At 35.2% G+C, this 14,846-nt stretch overlaps 1 protein-coding gene across 3 annotated transcripts in view; it reads left to right on the top strand.

Moving 5' to 3' along the window:
• Nucleotides 1-12,045: 12,045 nt before the first annotated feature.
• The window catches only part of LOC132155901 (uncharacterized), a 33,990-nt gene continuing 31,189 nt past the window's right edge, over nucleotides 12,046-14,846 (top strand). For 2 of the 3 annotated variants that reach the window (XM_059564848.1, XM_059564704.1), the window contains exons 1-2: nucleotides 12,046-12,122; nucleotides 13,109-13,213. In XM_059564848.1, the coding sequence (XP_059420831.1) occupies nucleotides 13,162-13,213 (52 nt within the window). In that variant the 5' untranslated portion in view covers nucleotides 12,046-12,122; nucleotides 13,109-13,161. The remainder of the gene's footprint in view (nucleotides 12,123-13,108; nucleotides 13,214-14,846) is intronic. The other variant, XM_059564781.1, reaches the window with a different exon arrangement.

The raw sequence follows: 14,846 nt of genomic DNA, 5'->3' as shown, positions 1-14,846 counted from the left end.
TATCCCAAGATTCAATGAGAAAACATATTATTGCAACATAATGAGGAAAACTTGTTATTCTGATCGGTGCTCGCCATATGTTGTCAGCGACTGAGTCCTGGGGAATGTCTCGAATTGTTGCAGCAGAACACCCTTCCCAGGAAGTGTGCACTTTAAACGCTCCATCCAGCATTTTTGCAGAGGGACTTCCAACATTTGTCCTTAGATGAAATATATCAATACGGTCGCTCAGAAAGTTCATCTCTTTCATCTTCTCTGGATGGAAGGACAGAAGGACTTCTGGCTTGTGGTCGTTCCCCTCGAACCTGGACTGCATGAATGCCAAATGCAGAGCCGTGCGCAGATATTATTTCTTCAGAAGCAGTAGCCGAAATTTAGCCCAAATATTGTTCACTGATTATCATTAATAGTTGAAATATTCTTCAGTCTTTATCCAAATATTGTTCAGTGGTTATCATTAATAGTTGAAATATTCTTCAGACTTTCTCCAAATATTGTTCAGTGGTTATCATTAATAGTTGAAATATTCTTCAGACTTTCTCCAAATATTGTTCAGTGGTTATCATTAATAGTTGAAATATTCTTCAGTCTTTATCCAAATATTGTTCAGTGGTTATCATTAATAGTTGAAATATTCTTCAGTCTTTATCCAAATATTGTTCAGTGGTTATCATTAATAGTTGAAATATTCTTCAGTCTTTATCCAAATATTGTTCAGTGGTTATCATTAATAGTTGAAATATTCTTCAGTCTTTATCCAAATATTGTTCAGTGGTTATCATTAATAGTTGAAATATTCTTCAGTCTTTATCCAAATATTGTTCAGTGGTTATCATTAATAGTTGAAATATTCTTCAGTCTTTATCCAAATATTGTTCAGTGGTTATCATTAATAGTTGAAATATTCTTCAGTCTCCATCACTCATAACCATAATCTTTATCGTTTAATGGAACAGTTCTTATTCAGTCCAACTCTTCGTCAGTGGTTATCATTAATAATGGAAATATTCTTGATTGGAAATCTTGTTCGGTCCACTTGCCCGAACTCATGTTCAAGGGACGCAGTCATTTTATTTCAGGACTTGTTCATGCTTTTAGCAGACAGGACAAGAAAGAGAGCGGGACTGGAAACTAAATGATAGAAAGACGGGATCCGATGTCGAGTTTTTAGAAGTGGAGGTGCACCACATGTCAGAGCGCTAACCACTTGACTATCAGCGCAGACCGTTACCGGAAGTGCTGCTTATCAATATTTATTCATATTATTGGAATCCTCATTTTCCACGCTTTTAGCGGACTGGACTAACATGGTAGAACATTTTTTTGAAAGTCAATCATGAACATTTTTTTGAAAGTCAATCATACGGTGTTTAACCTGATAATATTCCTGAATGTGACCGTATGTCTGACAGCTGAATTTAATTTGCTCTTCTCAGGCGACTTCATGCTCTCTTTTTTAGATTTCAGAGAACCCAAAGGAAAAGAGGCAGCAGTCTGATGTGAGCTAGCTTTTTAATACTTGAACCACTGGACCGCTTTTCCTCCGATATCAGACACCTGAAACTAATCATCTAGAAAGATTGTATTGCTTTTGGCCCACTTTTATTTTCTAAAGACTGATCTTTTTGTCATTGACTGTTTAACTTTCCAATACAAATAAAGTGAAAATGTGTCTTCTTCTCTTTAAAAGGTTTTCCCCAAACTTGAATCATCATCACTTCATTATACTTTTATTTTCATGATTTTCTGTGGAAATCTCAACTTTGTTTCAGCATTAATTGCGGGTGCCAAAGTGATATGGAACCAGCATGACTTTGTCACTTTAATTCAAAGTAGTTGGCGTTGACACGGTGAGTGAACAATGCTGGTTGCTTGCTGTCCGGGATCTGTGTCTCAGTAAACGGCTTTTCAGCGTCAATGCAAACCAAAAGCGGAAGTTATTACTCCACCCCCTGAGGAACGTCATCATGGCAGCTCTACGTTTGGACCCACGCGGATCAAACCACGGATCTGTGTCAAAGTATAGTTTCAGGAAACAGTCTTCACTAAACCGTTCATTTCCCCTGCAGCGACGCGTCGTACTGTGGTGGGTGAGCGTCGAGCCGCGTCTTTACGCGGGAAACGCGCTTCCGGTGAAAGCAAAGCGAAAGCGAATCTCAACTCAGCGGCTACGGTTCTCTCCGTTTTTCTTTGCACCAAATCCTCGACATGTTTCACTTGAACAGCGTGATTTATAAATGGTTTACCGTACTTGTACTTGTTCACTTTCGTTACTCTCCCAGTTTTTATTCATTTTCATGACTTTTTGAGATGTTTTTCATTTTCGTGACGTTTTGAGAAATCATGTTCGGTGATTTCCACTTAGAGCCGAAATCTTTTTCAGTAGCCTAATAAATAAAAATAAATAAAGTCCCCTTTCTTTCTGTTCTTTTAATCTGTTTTTTTCAAGCGCTGTAGAATTGAAGGTGAGAATCTGAAAGAACGGGATTAAATGAGGTATTTACAAAAAAAAAAAAGTTTCTTCTTAATGATTTTACAAATGTAAATGATGATTAAAATGTACAATTTCATCTTTACCTCTATCGTAAAAAGGTTGACAATGACACAATGTCACAATGTTTTATCGGACAGGACAGTAGAACTTTTTTAATATTCCTGAATGTGACCGAATAAAATGTGAAAAAAATAACTTTCGTTTTATATGAACATAGTATACATAAATAAACAAATACATTGAAATTGCCATTAAAAATATTTTAAACAATTCAAGTTTGTACAGTCGGATTTTGAGACATTTGATGAAACTTAAATTGAAAATGAAAATATGAAAATGTAATTTAATACTTTTTTAGCAAAAATAAAGGACAAAATATGTTTGCATTTAAATATTAACAAGGTCATAGTCGGGTATACGTAATAAAAATAAGAGTAACAGAAAAAAATCTATCTTATATTGTTGTGTTACTTTCGTCCCAACCAACGGAGTCGGAAGTAATAAAGTGCAACTTATGTTCAAAGTGAAATTATACTGAAATCTTTCTACATTTCTACAAAATACCACCTGGTATTGATAGACCACACTTCTGAGTTACTGGCCACAGCAGAAATATATCTGTGTCTACAGGAGATTATCTTTAAAATGATGATTTTCTGAAAATGGTACTTTCGCTCCTGCTCTCCCCTTCTCCAAACTAACCATGGCTTTACTTCAAATCGCTTCAAATAATAATTTACAAAGCATTCAGATAATATTTTTGTGGAAATAAAAACAGACCTAAGCGAACAACAACCTTTAAATGAGCCAATAATGATTGGTTAATTAATAATAATAATTTTATTTTTTAATTTAATAAAACTGTTAAAATACATAATGTAATACAAGATAATTTTTTGTACATTACATAGGCTATTATTACAAATGCCTGCAAAGGGCGCTAAATGTCTGATAATTGCTGTTTTAACACTTACAGGATGATCAATTCCTTGTTTAAACATTTCATTCAAATATCCACTTAATCTTTAATTTCTGGCCACCTTTTTGCGATAGAAATGATAGCTTCTATAATTTCTTCAACAAAAACATGTGGTAATCACAACCATTACAAAAACTAATCCTTGGTTTTATTGAAGTTAAATTTTCTTGTGTGTCATTAATGAATGCTTGTGACTATTAAATTAATCAATTAATTAATTTTAAATGATGAGAATGTTTCTGTTTGAAGCAATCTTTGTCGTCCCACATGAGAAAGGAGGTTTCAGAAGAGAGAAGGAGTGTTTTGACTCATGTGAGAGTGTGATGGAGAGACCTTAAAGTTGTCTTGATCAGTGTTTTACTGGCTTCTGTTTCTGCTGTTATTGGGGATTTCCTGATGAGTGAATAAGAGCCAACTCCAGGGGAAGCCCTCGTTTGAGCTCATTTATAAGCTTGTGAACACACTGTGGTGCTGTGTAAACTCCAGCCTATTTTAATACTTGGCAGTTCTAGTTTTACACTTTTTATTAACAGTGTTTGTTTAAAGATCTTAAATGTATTCGCACATTTTTCACATCCAAGAAACATCATTTTTGGAGTCAACTTCGCTCCGAGATTGTGATCAGTTTTAAAGCTTATAGTGCAGCAGTATTGTTTATTTTATGATCCAGATTCCAAAGATACTACATTGATAGCTTTCTCTCGTTAAACCAAACTATTCTGATTCTCCTTCTTAAACCTCATTTGCCAAAATGATAATACTGCTGCAATGTAAACCCCCTAATTAAACTTTCCTAACGCACTTTTTATCAGTTAAATATCATCGAATATTTGTAGTATGTTTCCCACATTAGACAAAACAAGCTGTCCCAGATTTGAAACATGCTTTTCTAAAGTGAGACGACAAACATTGCTTCAAAAACAGTAAACAGAGTTTTGTTTCTAGCAGATTTCATTCAAATCCTGTGTGATTGAACTTCCTCTGAGGATTTTTACATGACAGTTTCCAGAAACTCAGTGATTTCAGTCTTGAATTGAACAGCAGTCACTTGTCAGAGAAGAGATGAAGGTCGTGAAGCTTTCATCACATCAGTCAGACTCCAGCAGCTCTGACGTCAGTCGGGAAGTCCCTCGTCGTGTTATTCTGATGATGAGAAGAAAGTAGAAGAAACCCCAAGACACAAACCAACTCAAGAAGAGGCTTTTAATAATAGATTCTCAAGACTGCTCAAGCTCGATCAGATTCCAGAAATAAACTAGACTCACAGAACATTACTCTTTATAAAGAGCATAATCAGATTACAGTTGCCTTTTATAGATTACATATTCTTCATAGGCAGTAAACATTCATATGTTATTGTTTTCCCCTAGTTTGTCTTTTTTCTCTTTTTTTTTCCTTTCCCCTCTACTATATGTCATATTATTTGCTTTGACTATATTCACACACGTTTAATGCGTGACCGTGGCACTCTTTTAATACATAGGTATTTAATTGGCACTTATTGTAAAAATGCAAGTGTTTACATAACTTTATTTTTATTTTAAATACTTTTAAAATAAAATTTACAAATAAGAACAAAATAAGCAAATAAATAATATAAATAAAAATGAGCAACAATACATTGCCAACGAAGCTAACAAAAACCAACACAATTAAAAAAGTACATTGTAAAAGTGAAAATTCAGTGCAAACAGTGAGTTACAGAGAAGTGCCAAATTACACATAAAATCTTAGTGTGTCAAACTTCAAATAAATTGTACATTTCAAACTAAAGACTCACAAAAAGCTGAAATAGAAACACAAATATGAACAAAAATCTGTTTGTATCAGATTTCAGGGCTAGTTTCATGTTAGTGTACAGTTATGTTTTCTGAATTTATACAGGAATTTGTACATTGTAGAGGTTTATTATTCATTTTGTACCTTTCTCTGTCTTGAATTAAAGTCTCTGCGGCAATCAAAAAAATAATTCATTGGACAAACTCAATTTAATTGAGGGCAGGATTTCCATCCAATAAATATGTGTAGACCCAACTCATAAAAAACTAATTCATGCAATGAAATGTAATTAAGTTGGTCCAACCCAATTTTGGTCCAACTCAATCTTGATCAATTTAAGTGAGTTGGTCCAACTCAATTTTGACCAAATAGTTAAGATGAAATGGATACATTTATAAAATTAGTTTTATGCTTCTTAAACTTAAAACATTTCATTTAAAAATCAATTAGGAAATCCTTCTTTTGCACCCCATAAAGACAAGAGACAAATCCTGATTGAGATTTTTATTTAGATGTGTTAATGTGAAAAGTACTTAGAAAAATGCAAGTATTCATTTTAAAGCCTTTTTCTCCAGCCTTTGTAGCACATGGACAGTGTATGGAATTCTAAAGTCAAAAACACCCTCATGTCGTTCCAAACCCGTGAGACCTCCGTTCATCTTCTGAACACAGTTTAAGATATTTTAGATTTAGTCCGAGAGCTCTCAGTCCCTCCATTGAAGCTGTGTGTACGGTCTACTGTCCATGTCCAGAAAGGGAAGAAAAACATCATCAAAGTAGTCCATGTGACGTCAGAGGGTCAGTTAGAATATTTTGAAGCATCGAAAATACATACGACGCGCTCACAACAGACCCAGAAGAGAAGACAATGCTGAATAAAGTCGTAGTTTTTGCTATTTTTGGACCAAAATGTATTTTCGATGCTTCAGAATATTCTAACTGACCCTCTGACGTCACATGGACTACTTTGATGATGTTTTTCTTACCTTTCTGGACATGGACAGTAGACCGTACACACAGCTTCAATGGAGGGACTGAGAGCTCTCGGACTAAATCTAAAATATCTTAAACTGTGTCCCGAAGATAAACCGAGGTCTCACGGGTTTTGAATGACATGAGGGTGAGTTTTTAATTACATAATTTTAATATCTGGGTGACCTTTAAAAGGGATAAATGAAAATTTTGTCATCATTTACTCATCCTCAGGTTGTTCCAAACATGTACAAATGTCTTTATTCTGTTGAACACAAAGGAAAATGTGTTAAAGAATATGGGAAACTGAACTGTTCTGGGCCACCACTGACCTCCATAGTAGGGAAAAAAAACAACAACTATGGAATTCAATGGTGGGCCAGAACAGTTCAGTTTTCCATATTCTTTAACACATTTTCCTTTGTGTTAAACAGAATAAAGACATTTTTACAGGTTTGGAACAACCTAAGGATCTGTAAATCTGACAATTTTCATTTTTGGGAGAACTATCCCTAAAAAGACATAAATGACTAACTAGAAATACACAAAAAGTGTGTAAGAAAAAGCATGTAAGAATGTATAAAAAGGAAATGTACTTTTTTTGTGTGTGTGCGCGTGCATGTATTTTCAAATAATTCACATTATTGCACATCTCATGCAAACAGCTTGATTTTGAGTTGCAGGATCTTTGCATTCAAGTCCATCAAAGTCCACTAGGTTTTCTGGATAAACTCGAAGGTGTACTTGAGGTTTTCAGGAAAACTAAGATCAAGAGCATAAATGAGACAGATTGATGAATGCCAGGATCATGCAGTCTAGGTTGCTCAAAACCTTAATGCCCTCGACCACAACTCCGATGTCTTCTGTACAATCTCCTCTTTGGATTTTGTAAATCCCCATGACTGTGTTTGGGATTTAATTTTCTGCATCCTCAGTGGCAATTGTGCAAGAACGAATGCACTTTCCGACGCCCCATACCATGTGATTCAGATGAGTAGTAATTATGCGATGGCTTGTGTCAAGAATTATGATTGATGAATTATGTCCAGATGCGACCCTCCGGCATGCGTGAAATTGATCCGTCATGCTTTGAGTTCCGGGAGGTGATGTTGTTTGTTCAGCGACCAAGTGATGAATGAGTTCCCCTGAAGAATTTGTTTGAAGATTATATGGATCGTTTCCATATTCGGACTCTTCTGGACGCGTCTGTGTGCTACGCGAGCGTGGTATCAGGTGGCAGCCTGTAATGCTCGAGCGAGCGCTCTCACTCTGTGTGTGTGTGTGTAAACTGTGATAAAACAAGTACGTTTTGATGAAGAATAAATAATATAAATGATTTTAACAGATCGTGAGATCATGTGTGTCTGTGTGTGTGTGTGTGTGGGTGGGTGTGTATGCATTTAATATGCCGTTTATATAAAACAATTCTCTACTTATTAATAAACTGCGAATAAACCAATAAAAATATAAATTCCCCAAACATTATTTTGAAAGTCTCCCGCGTGCGAGCACTACGATTCCTCAATGAAGTCCACAACATTTTGTCTTGTTTAAACTAAACAGTAGCGCGAGCCTTCTATTTCTCTCTCTCTCTCCTCCGGCGTGTACACATGCTCCTGTCATTTCGGTCCGCTGCGAAAGATAAAGCGGATAGGTCGAGAAAACATTTTAAATGCACTACATCTCTTACGACTGAGCGATATTACTTTAAAGTTTAAATAAACAGTCTCCCTTTACATCAGCTGTCCGGCGGTTCTTGTTTATTTGCGATTAGTATTCCCCAGAGCTGTGACTTTTCTGAAGCTGCAGAGTGGGGTAGGTGACATCCGATGTGATTGCTAACCCCAAAAGGCGACCCCTGTGATCTAAATGCTTATTCAGACATCCGCAGAACCATAAACATTTTATTACCCAGCACAGATCCGTCCTTAAGGTATGTAAACACACAGCTATTCTAACCGTGACAAAACACCTTATGTTTTCGTCGTCACGCAGGATATAATCAATAAGTCAAACTTATCACCCCTCGCCTGATTTGTCTGTTGGCTTGTGATGATATAAATATCTTACTGACACAGATGTGTTAAGATGTTAACTATGATATGTGTAAAGTTCAATATTACTGTTTAAATTTTTTTAAAAAATGTAATCTTTTTAGCTTTAATATCCACCAAATTAATGGCCACACTCAATTCCTTAGAGAAAAAAATATTTCATACATCCTATTTTCATTTGTCTAAGTCTCTAAGATATTTGTAATTACAGACTAAAAGCTTCAGATTTATTAAAACAATTGAGTTTATACATTTCTCTTGAATACGTACGACTAGCAGCGAGTATACATGAAACAGTATAAATAGATAAACTCATAAATTCATCAAGATTCTATCAATTTATTTGTTGAACAACCGGTTTGTTGGGGAAAAACACATACTGTAGTGTTATGTTTCTAAGGTAGAATCTTTGTAGTTAAATAACATCTTTAATCTAAAGCATTTCTCATTCAAACTCTCTAACGTACACACACACACACACACACACACACACACACACACACACACACACACAGCTTTCACAGACCCCCACAAACTGCAAACAACATTTTTAAGTTTGTTTTATCATTTAGCTGTAGCTTAAAACCTAATGGAATTATTTTATATTAACCTGTTTAAGTCTAAAAATGTAAATAATGTTGCTTAAGAGTAGTTTGACGAATAGAGGTATTAACATAAAACAAGCCTGGAACCAATTTGAAGCATTCTAACAATGAGTTCTACCACTGCAGAAAATGTATTTTAGCACCGCAGTAAGATATAACTATGTGTGATTGACCAACTTATCAGACGTACAACATATTATTACAAGTCCCTGCTTACCTAGTTTACGATGAAATTTAAAAATATAGGCATGAGCTAACAATCACATTTAGAGAAAATCAACAGCAGAAAAGCTGAGCGGATGTGACAGAAGAAGAAACTTGAATACACTATAGCATCTATAAAGACACCCTTCATGCTTTCAGTGTGGAACTTGCCAAAACTCATTCTCAAACCTTATCACTTAAACAATACTTGAACGTACAAACAACAATAGCAACATTTTGGAAGAAATAGTACAGCACCTTAAATCATCATCCTGCTATCTTGGCACACTTCACACATCTTTTTGTCAAAAGTGTGTTTAACTGTTTAGAAGTGGTGAACGCCTCACTTCTTTCTGGGACTTTTCCAAATTTGTTGAAACTGCAGTTGTTAAACCCCTTCTGAAAAAGAGCAGTCTTGATAACGCCATATTGAGCAACTAGACCAATATCAAATCTTCCTTGTACAGGCAGGACTATTAAAAAAGGTAGTTTTTAATCAGCTGAACAGCTATTTAAATTCAAATGGATTCCTGGGACATTTTTCAATCTGGTTTCCGGCCGCATCACAGCGCAGAGACAGTGCTCATTAAGATAATAAATTATGTTCGCATAAATTCTGATTCTGGCAAAATATCTGTGCTAGTACTACTAGATCGGAGTGCTGCGTTTGACACTGTCAATCAAAACATACTACTAGAGGGACTGGAAAACGGGGTCGGGCTTTCTGGGATAGAAATCGATTGGGTCTGGTAATACCTAGAAGGGAGAGGTTATTAAGTGAGTCTAGGAGAGCATAAGACTAACTGGATGTCCATGACATGCGGAGTCCCACAAGGCTCAGTTCTTGCCCCGCTCTTGTTTATCCTGTATATGCCCCCACTAGGTCAAATAATGAGAAAGAACCAAATTGCCTATCACATTCAGCTTTGCAGATGTTACACGGGATTACCTAGACTTGACACCAAATGACTACGGCCCCACTGACTCCCTCTGGCGATGCATTGATGAAATTAACAATTGTATGAGCCAAAACATTCTTCAGTTAAACAAGGAGAAAACTGAAGTTGTTGCATTTGGAAACAAATATTTATTTCTCAAGGCGTATGCATACCTTAACTCTAGGGGCAAACAACTAAAAATAATTCAAGAATCTTGGTGTGATTCTGGAGTCAGAGTAATTTTTTCTGTTTAACAGGGCATTTACTGAATGAAATAAGCACTGTGCTACGTCCAAACTGGTCGTACTGTATCTTATCTATAACCATTTTCTATTCTTAACTGTTTTTATTCATTTTAAATCATTTTATTATTATTATTATTTTATTTTTTAATTCCTTGTTTTACTGTTGTGATTATTATTATTTTAATGATTATTCTTCTTCCATTTATGTAAAGCAAATTACCATTTTGTATGAAATGTGCTATACAAATAAACTAGCCTTGCCTCGCCTAACACCCACCACAACACACATGCTCTCTAGAATGGATTCATGATTCGTGATGAAGACAGACTGAATATTTAGATAGCAGATGGGACTGTTTGACTCTTTCTTAAGTCAAAGACAATTGTCTGATCTCAAAAACACACAACCGAATCCTAATGCTATTTCGTGAAATAACACAACAATGGCTGATCCATTACAATGCATAAATGTCAAGTCTGTTTTATCATAGTTTTATCATATTATTCTTGAATAAAATTGTTACGTCTAAATATGTTTTAACAAATCTTTTCCTTTTTTTTATTATTATAATTTTTTTCCAAAGATTTTAAATTTAACACGAGTAACTTATAACTCATTCAAACGCTACAGACTTCTAGGTCGGGGGAACTACAAATCCCAGCACAAAGCTCAGACTTCAAACATGGTCGTCGGGGTCAAGACCCCAGAATGCTCATACAGGGCAGCGGTCTAAAATGTCGGACTTCTAAATATACACATGATCAGATTCCCTATATAAAAAGACTTGCATCTCCGCACTATTTGTGAAGTATACTGTCCTTCCCTGTGGCGATGGTACAATTTGCCAATGTTAGTAATGAGAAGCCCGATTAATTTTCAAAAATCGATTCTTTTGGGAGTTTGAGTCAATGAACCGCTACAAAGAGCCGATTCGTCGGATCCTTTAATCACTATGTAATGATGTCTGTAAACTTAAACTTAAACTAAGTTTTCTTTTCTAACAACTCACTGTCATGTTATATCAAATGAAACATTCAAATAACATTATCTGTGTGAACGCATATTGATGATTATTGTCTTTCACTACTTTTAGTTGATGTTCATGGTTGCATTTTTATGCATTGATCCTTCATTTTTGGATACGAGTCACGACTGACCAATTTTTAAAGGCCTACACAAAAAAAAAAACGTGGATGTGTTCTACATGTCTAAAGTATAAGTCTATAGAAGAAATAAAGCATCCTAATAAACTCATTGATTTAGCTTCACAGCTTTAAAGTATAATCTGCATGCACGTTATGCCGTGCGCTCTTAAAATTAAAAAAGTTCTCTAAACATATTTGCGTTGAGCTGCTGTCATTCACCTTATGCCTTTTTTTATCTGGAACTGTAGCTTTAACTTCTAACCCAAACCGTCCTGTTCATATACAGAGTAGTGATGGGAAGTTCGGATCATTTTACCGACTCGGACCTTTGAATCTCGTTCAGAAAAATTAACGAATCACTCTCCGAGGCGACTCGTTCTTCCCGAGTCACATTAAAGATTCGTTCAAAATGAACGAATCACTCCCCGAGACGACTGGTTCTTCCCGAATCACATTAAAGATTCATTCAAAATGAACAAATCACTCCCCGAGATGAATCGTTCTTCCCGAGTCACATTAAAGATTCATTCAAAAGGAACGAATCACTCCCCGAGACGACTCGTTCTTCCCGAGTCACATTAAAGATTCGTTCAAAATGAACGAATCGTTGAAGGACGACACCTCACTAACACTCCACCCACAGATGACTTCCTGCTCTCGTGAAGTAACATGGCGTTTTGAAATTGTGTTGAAGATGTCCTTAAAGGTAGGCTAAACATTTGACATATAATCCATATACAATGTAAATGTGAGATTCAGCGCTAAAACATGGGTTTATATTTATTCTGAAATGAAATAATTGTTTGAATGAGCTGCATTAGTTAGTTTCACTTTCATTTTTGGACGGATTGTGTTTTAATGTTTGTTGACATACAGTTAAACTCACAGGATTCTGGAGTTGGTGTCAATCCACTGATTGAGTCCGTCTCATTACACGCTGAAAAATCATTTATAACCATCATGATTCACTTCAAGTGTGCAAGATTCAGTTAAAACAGCTACAATACAGGAACATGTCTCTGGCCATACAGTAACACACATTTCTGCTCCATTAGGACAGATCCATTTAGTTAAAGTTTACAATAATTACAAGGTAGATGGTGACCATAAGGAGTGTATTTAATGTGTTTAACCTAAAAAGAGACACAGAGAAGTTCACACAGAAGTGAAACTCCAGTCTGACTGAGATTTTGGGTGAGCTGTCTCTTTAAAGATCATCATCTGTCCATCACAAACATAATGCTGAGAGTTTAATGAAGTGTTTGTCTCTCCTCTGAATATAGTCTTGTATTTAAACTGCAGTGAGAGAAAGACGCATTAGAGAAGCATTTATATCTTTTATGAATGTTTCATTGATTAACACAGTATAAGTTCATTGTGTTTATATAGGCTATAAATAAACATAATTTATGTTTGTATTTAATTATATATAAATAATAGAATAATTATAATAATTACATATAATCATCAGTTTTTTAATTTAGGGTCAAATTTCTGCTTATTTCTTGATCTTTAAAACATGTGTAGTTTCAGATTATACTCTCTTTTCAGATGCTGTTTGTTCTTATTGTCCTTTTCTTTATTATTTCATTCTTCATGATGCCTCTCCATTTAATCAGAACTGTTTATCTCGATGAGCTGCAGATTCAGAAAGAAAGAAGTGCAGGTTTAATGTTACTTCCTTCATTGCAGCAGATCACTTTCACTTTGACGACGCAGAGAGATGAACTGAACTTCAGCTGAACATGGAGCTGCTTATGCTCCTTTTAGGGACTGTTAGTCCTCTTATATCTGACGGTATGTACATGTTTTTATTTCTCTTTAAGTTGATTCTGAAGGCAAGGCACATAGTTAATTATGTCCTGTTTAAATATCTGCAAACTTACAGGATCCGTTCAAGTTTTGGACACATTTGACTCAATTTATTTTGCTTGTGATTGTAAAAATATATTTTGCTGTAGAGGCTTCTGCTTAAATTATTGAAATGAGATTGTGCCTGTATGCATTACTTTACAGAACAGTTAATCAAAATGTAATTATTTGTACCTAATAATGAAGAAAAATCATCATCACGTTTCCTCCTTCAGTAGAGTTTAAAATCAGTGCATGTGTTATAAACACATTAAGACTTTCTCCTGCTTTACTCTTCATCTTCAGCATGATTTTGCTTCATGTCTTAAGCTTTCAATAGTTTTGTTGGATGATTTACTTGAGATGATGATGATGATGATGATTCTAAAAGCTTTTATTCAGATTAATTTTTTCTCGTTATGTGTGTATATGTGTTTCTAATCGTCAGGCAGCACTTCCTTTAGAGATGCTTTTCATTTTTTTCAATAGTAACCAGTCTGTATTAGTTGCAGTTTCTCTGTAAACTTGAACAGATTTCAACATGTCTAGATGCACCAGAATGATCTCTTATTAAACTTCAGTTTGACTTTGACAAGGCTAAGAGATGATGATCATTTATCATAACCGAACATGGGATCTAGACAAAAAACAAGCTTAGATATATGATTAACTTTGGTTTGGTAACATTCATGTCAGATATTGTCACGTTGTCATTTTTATCAGGTCATGTTATCTGATTACCTGATTTGACCCAGCGTTTACAACCTGTTTTTTTCTATAACAATGAAAGTGAAATAATTTCTTTCAGTGATTAATAAACACTTGTTTGCTTGTGAAGTGCAAAAGCAAAAACCGAACTGAATTAGACACAGATAATCACAGGGACTTGTGAACTTGATTTAAATCCCTCTGCTGGGGAGGTTAATGTGCATGTGAACATGTTGTGAATCTTGTGCGTATAAATATAAATAATGAATGAAACTCATCTGAGATAATAGATGATAGTCAAACCCAGTGGCAGCTTTTCAATATAGGACTCCTCCCTGAGCCACGCACACACAATATTTGTTATTATACATTATATACACTGATATTTGCATGATGTATGATAGAGAATCATCCGTTCTTTTCCTATATGTCCCCTCTCCCTGTTCACATGTGTAAAGTTCAGCTCTGGCTCAAGGGTGTGTCTCTGGAGGTCAGGTAAAGTTTTTACAATCAGTCACTAAAGCTGCCTGATCCACATAAAAGCAGATTAAATGCTAATCCAGCATAGACCATATCTGTGTAAGAACAATTCCCTTCTTTCACTGTAAAAATGGTGGTATTATTATTAAACATAATAAAGTGGAAAGCATCCTTGGATCTTGGATGGGTTACTGATGTCATCACCACTGTGAGTTTGATTTGGTTTTATAGTGTATCAAAAATCAAAATAACCAAATCCAAGAGTAAAAGAAGACAAGAATACATAGATTCTTCTTTAATGATTTTTAAGACTCTGAATGAGAGCAGTGGATCACATCAGTAGATCACCATCAACACCTGATCATAATTTATCCTGCTGTTATCATTATTA

Source organism: Carassius carassius, chromosome 1 (genome assembly GCF_963082965.1).
Source record: "Carassius carassius chromosome 1, fCarCar2.1, whole genome shotgun sequence".
Classification (NCBI taxonomy): domain Eukaryota; kingdom Metazoa; phylum Chordata; class Actinopteri; order Cypriniformes; family Cyprinidae; genus Carassius; species Carassius carassius.
This window is presented reverse-complemented; position numbering and strand designations above follow the sequence as displayed.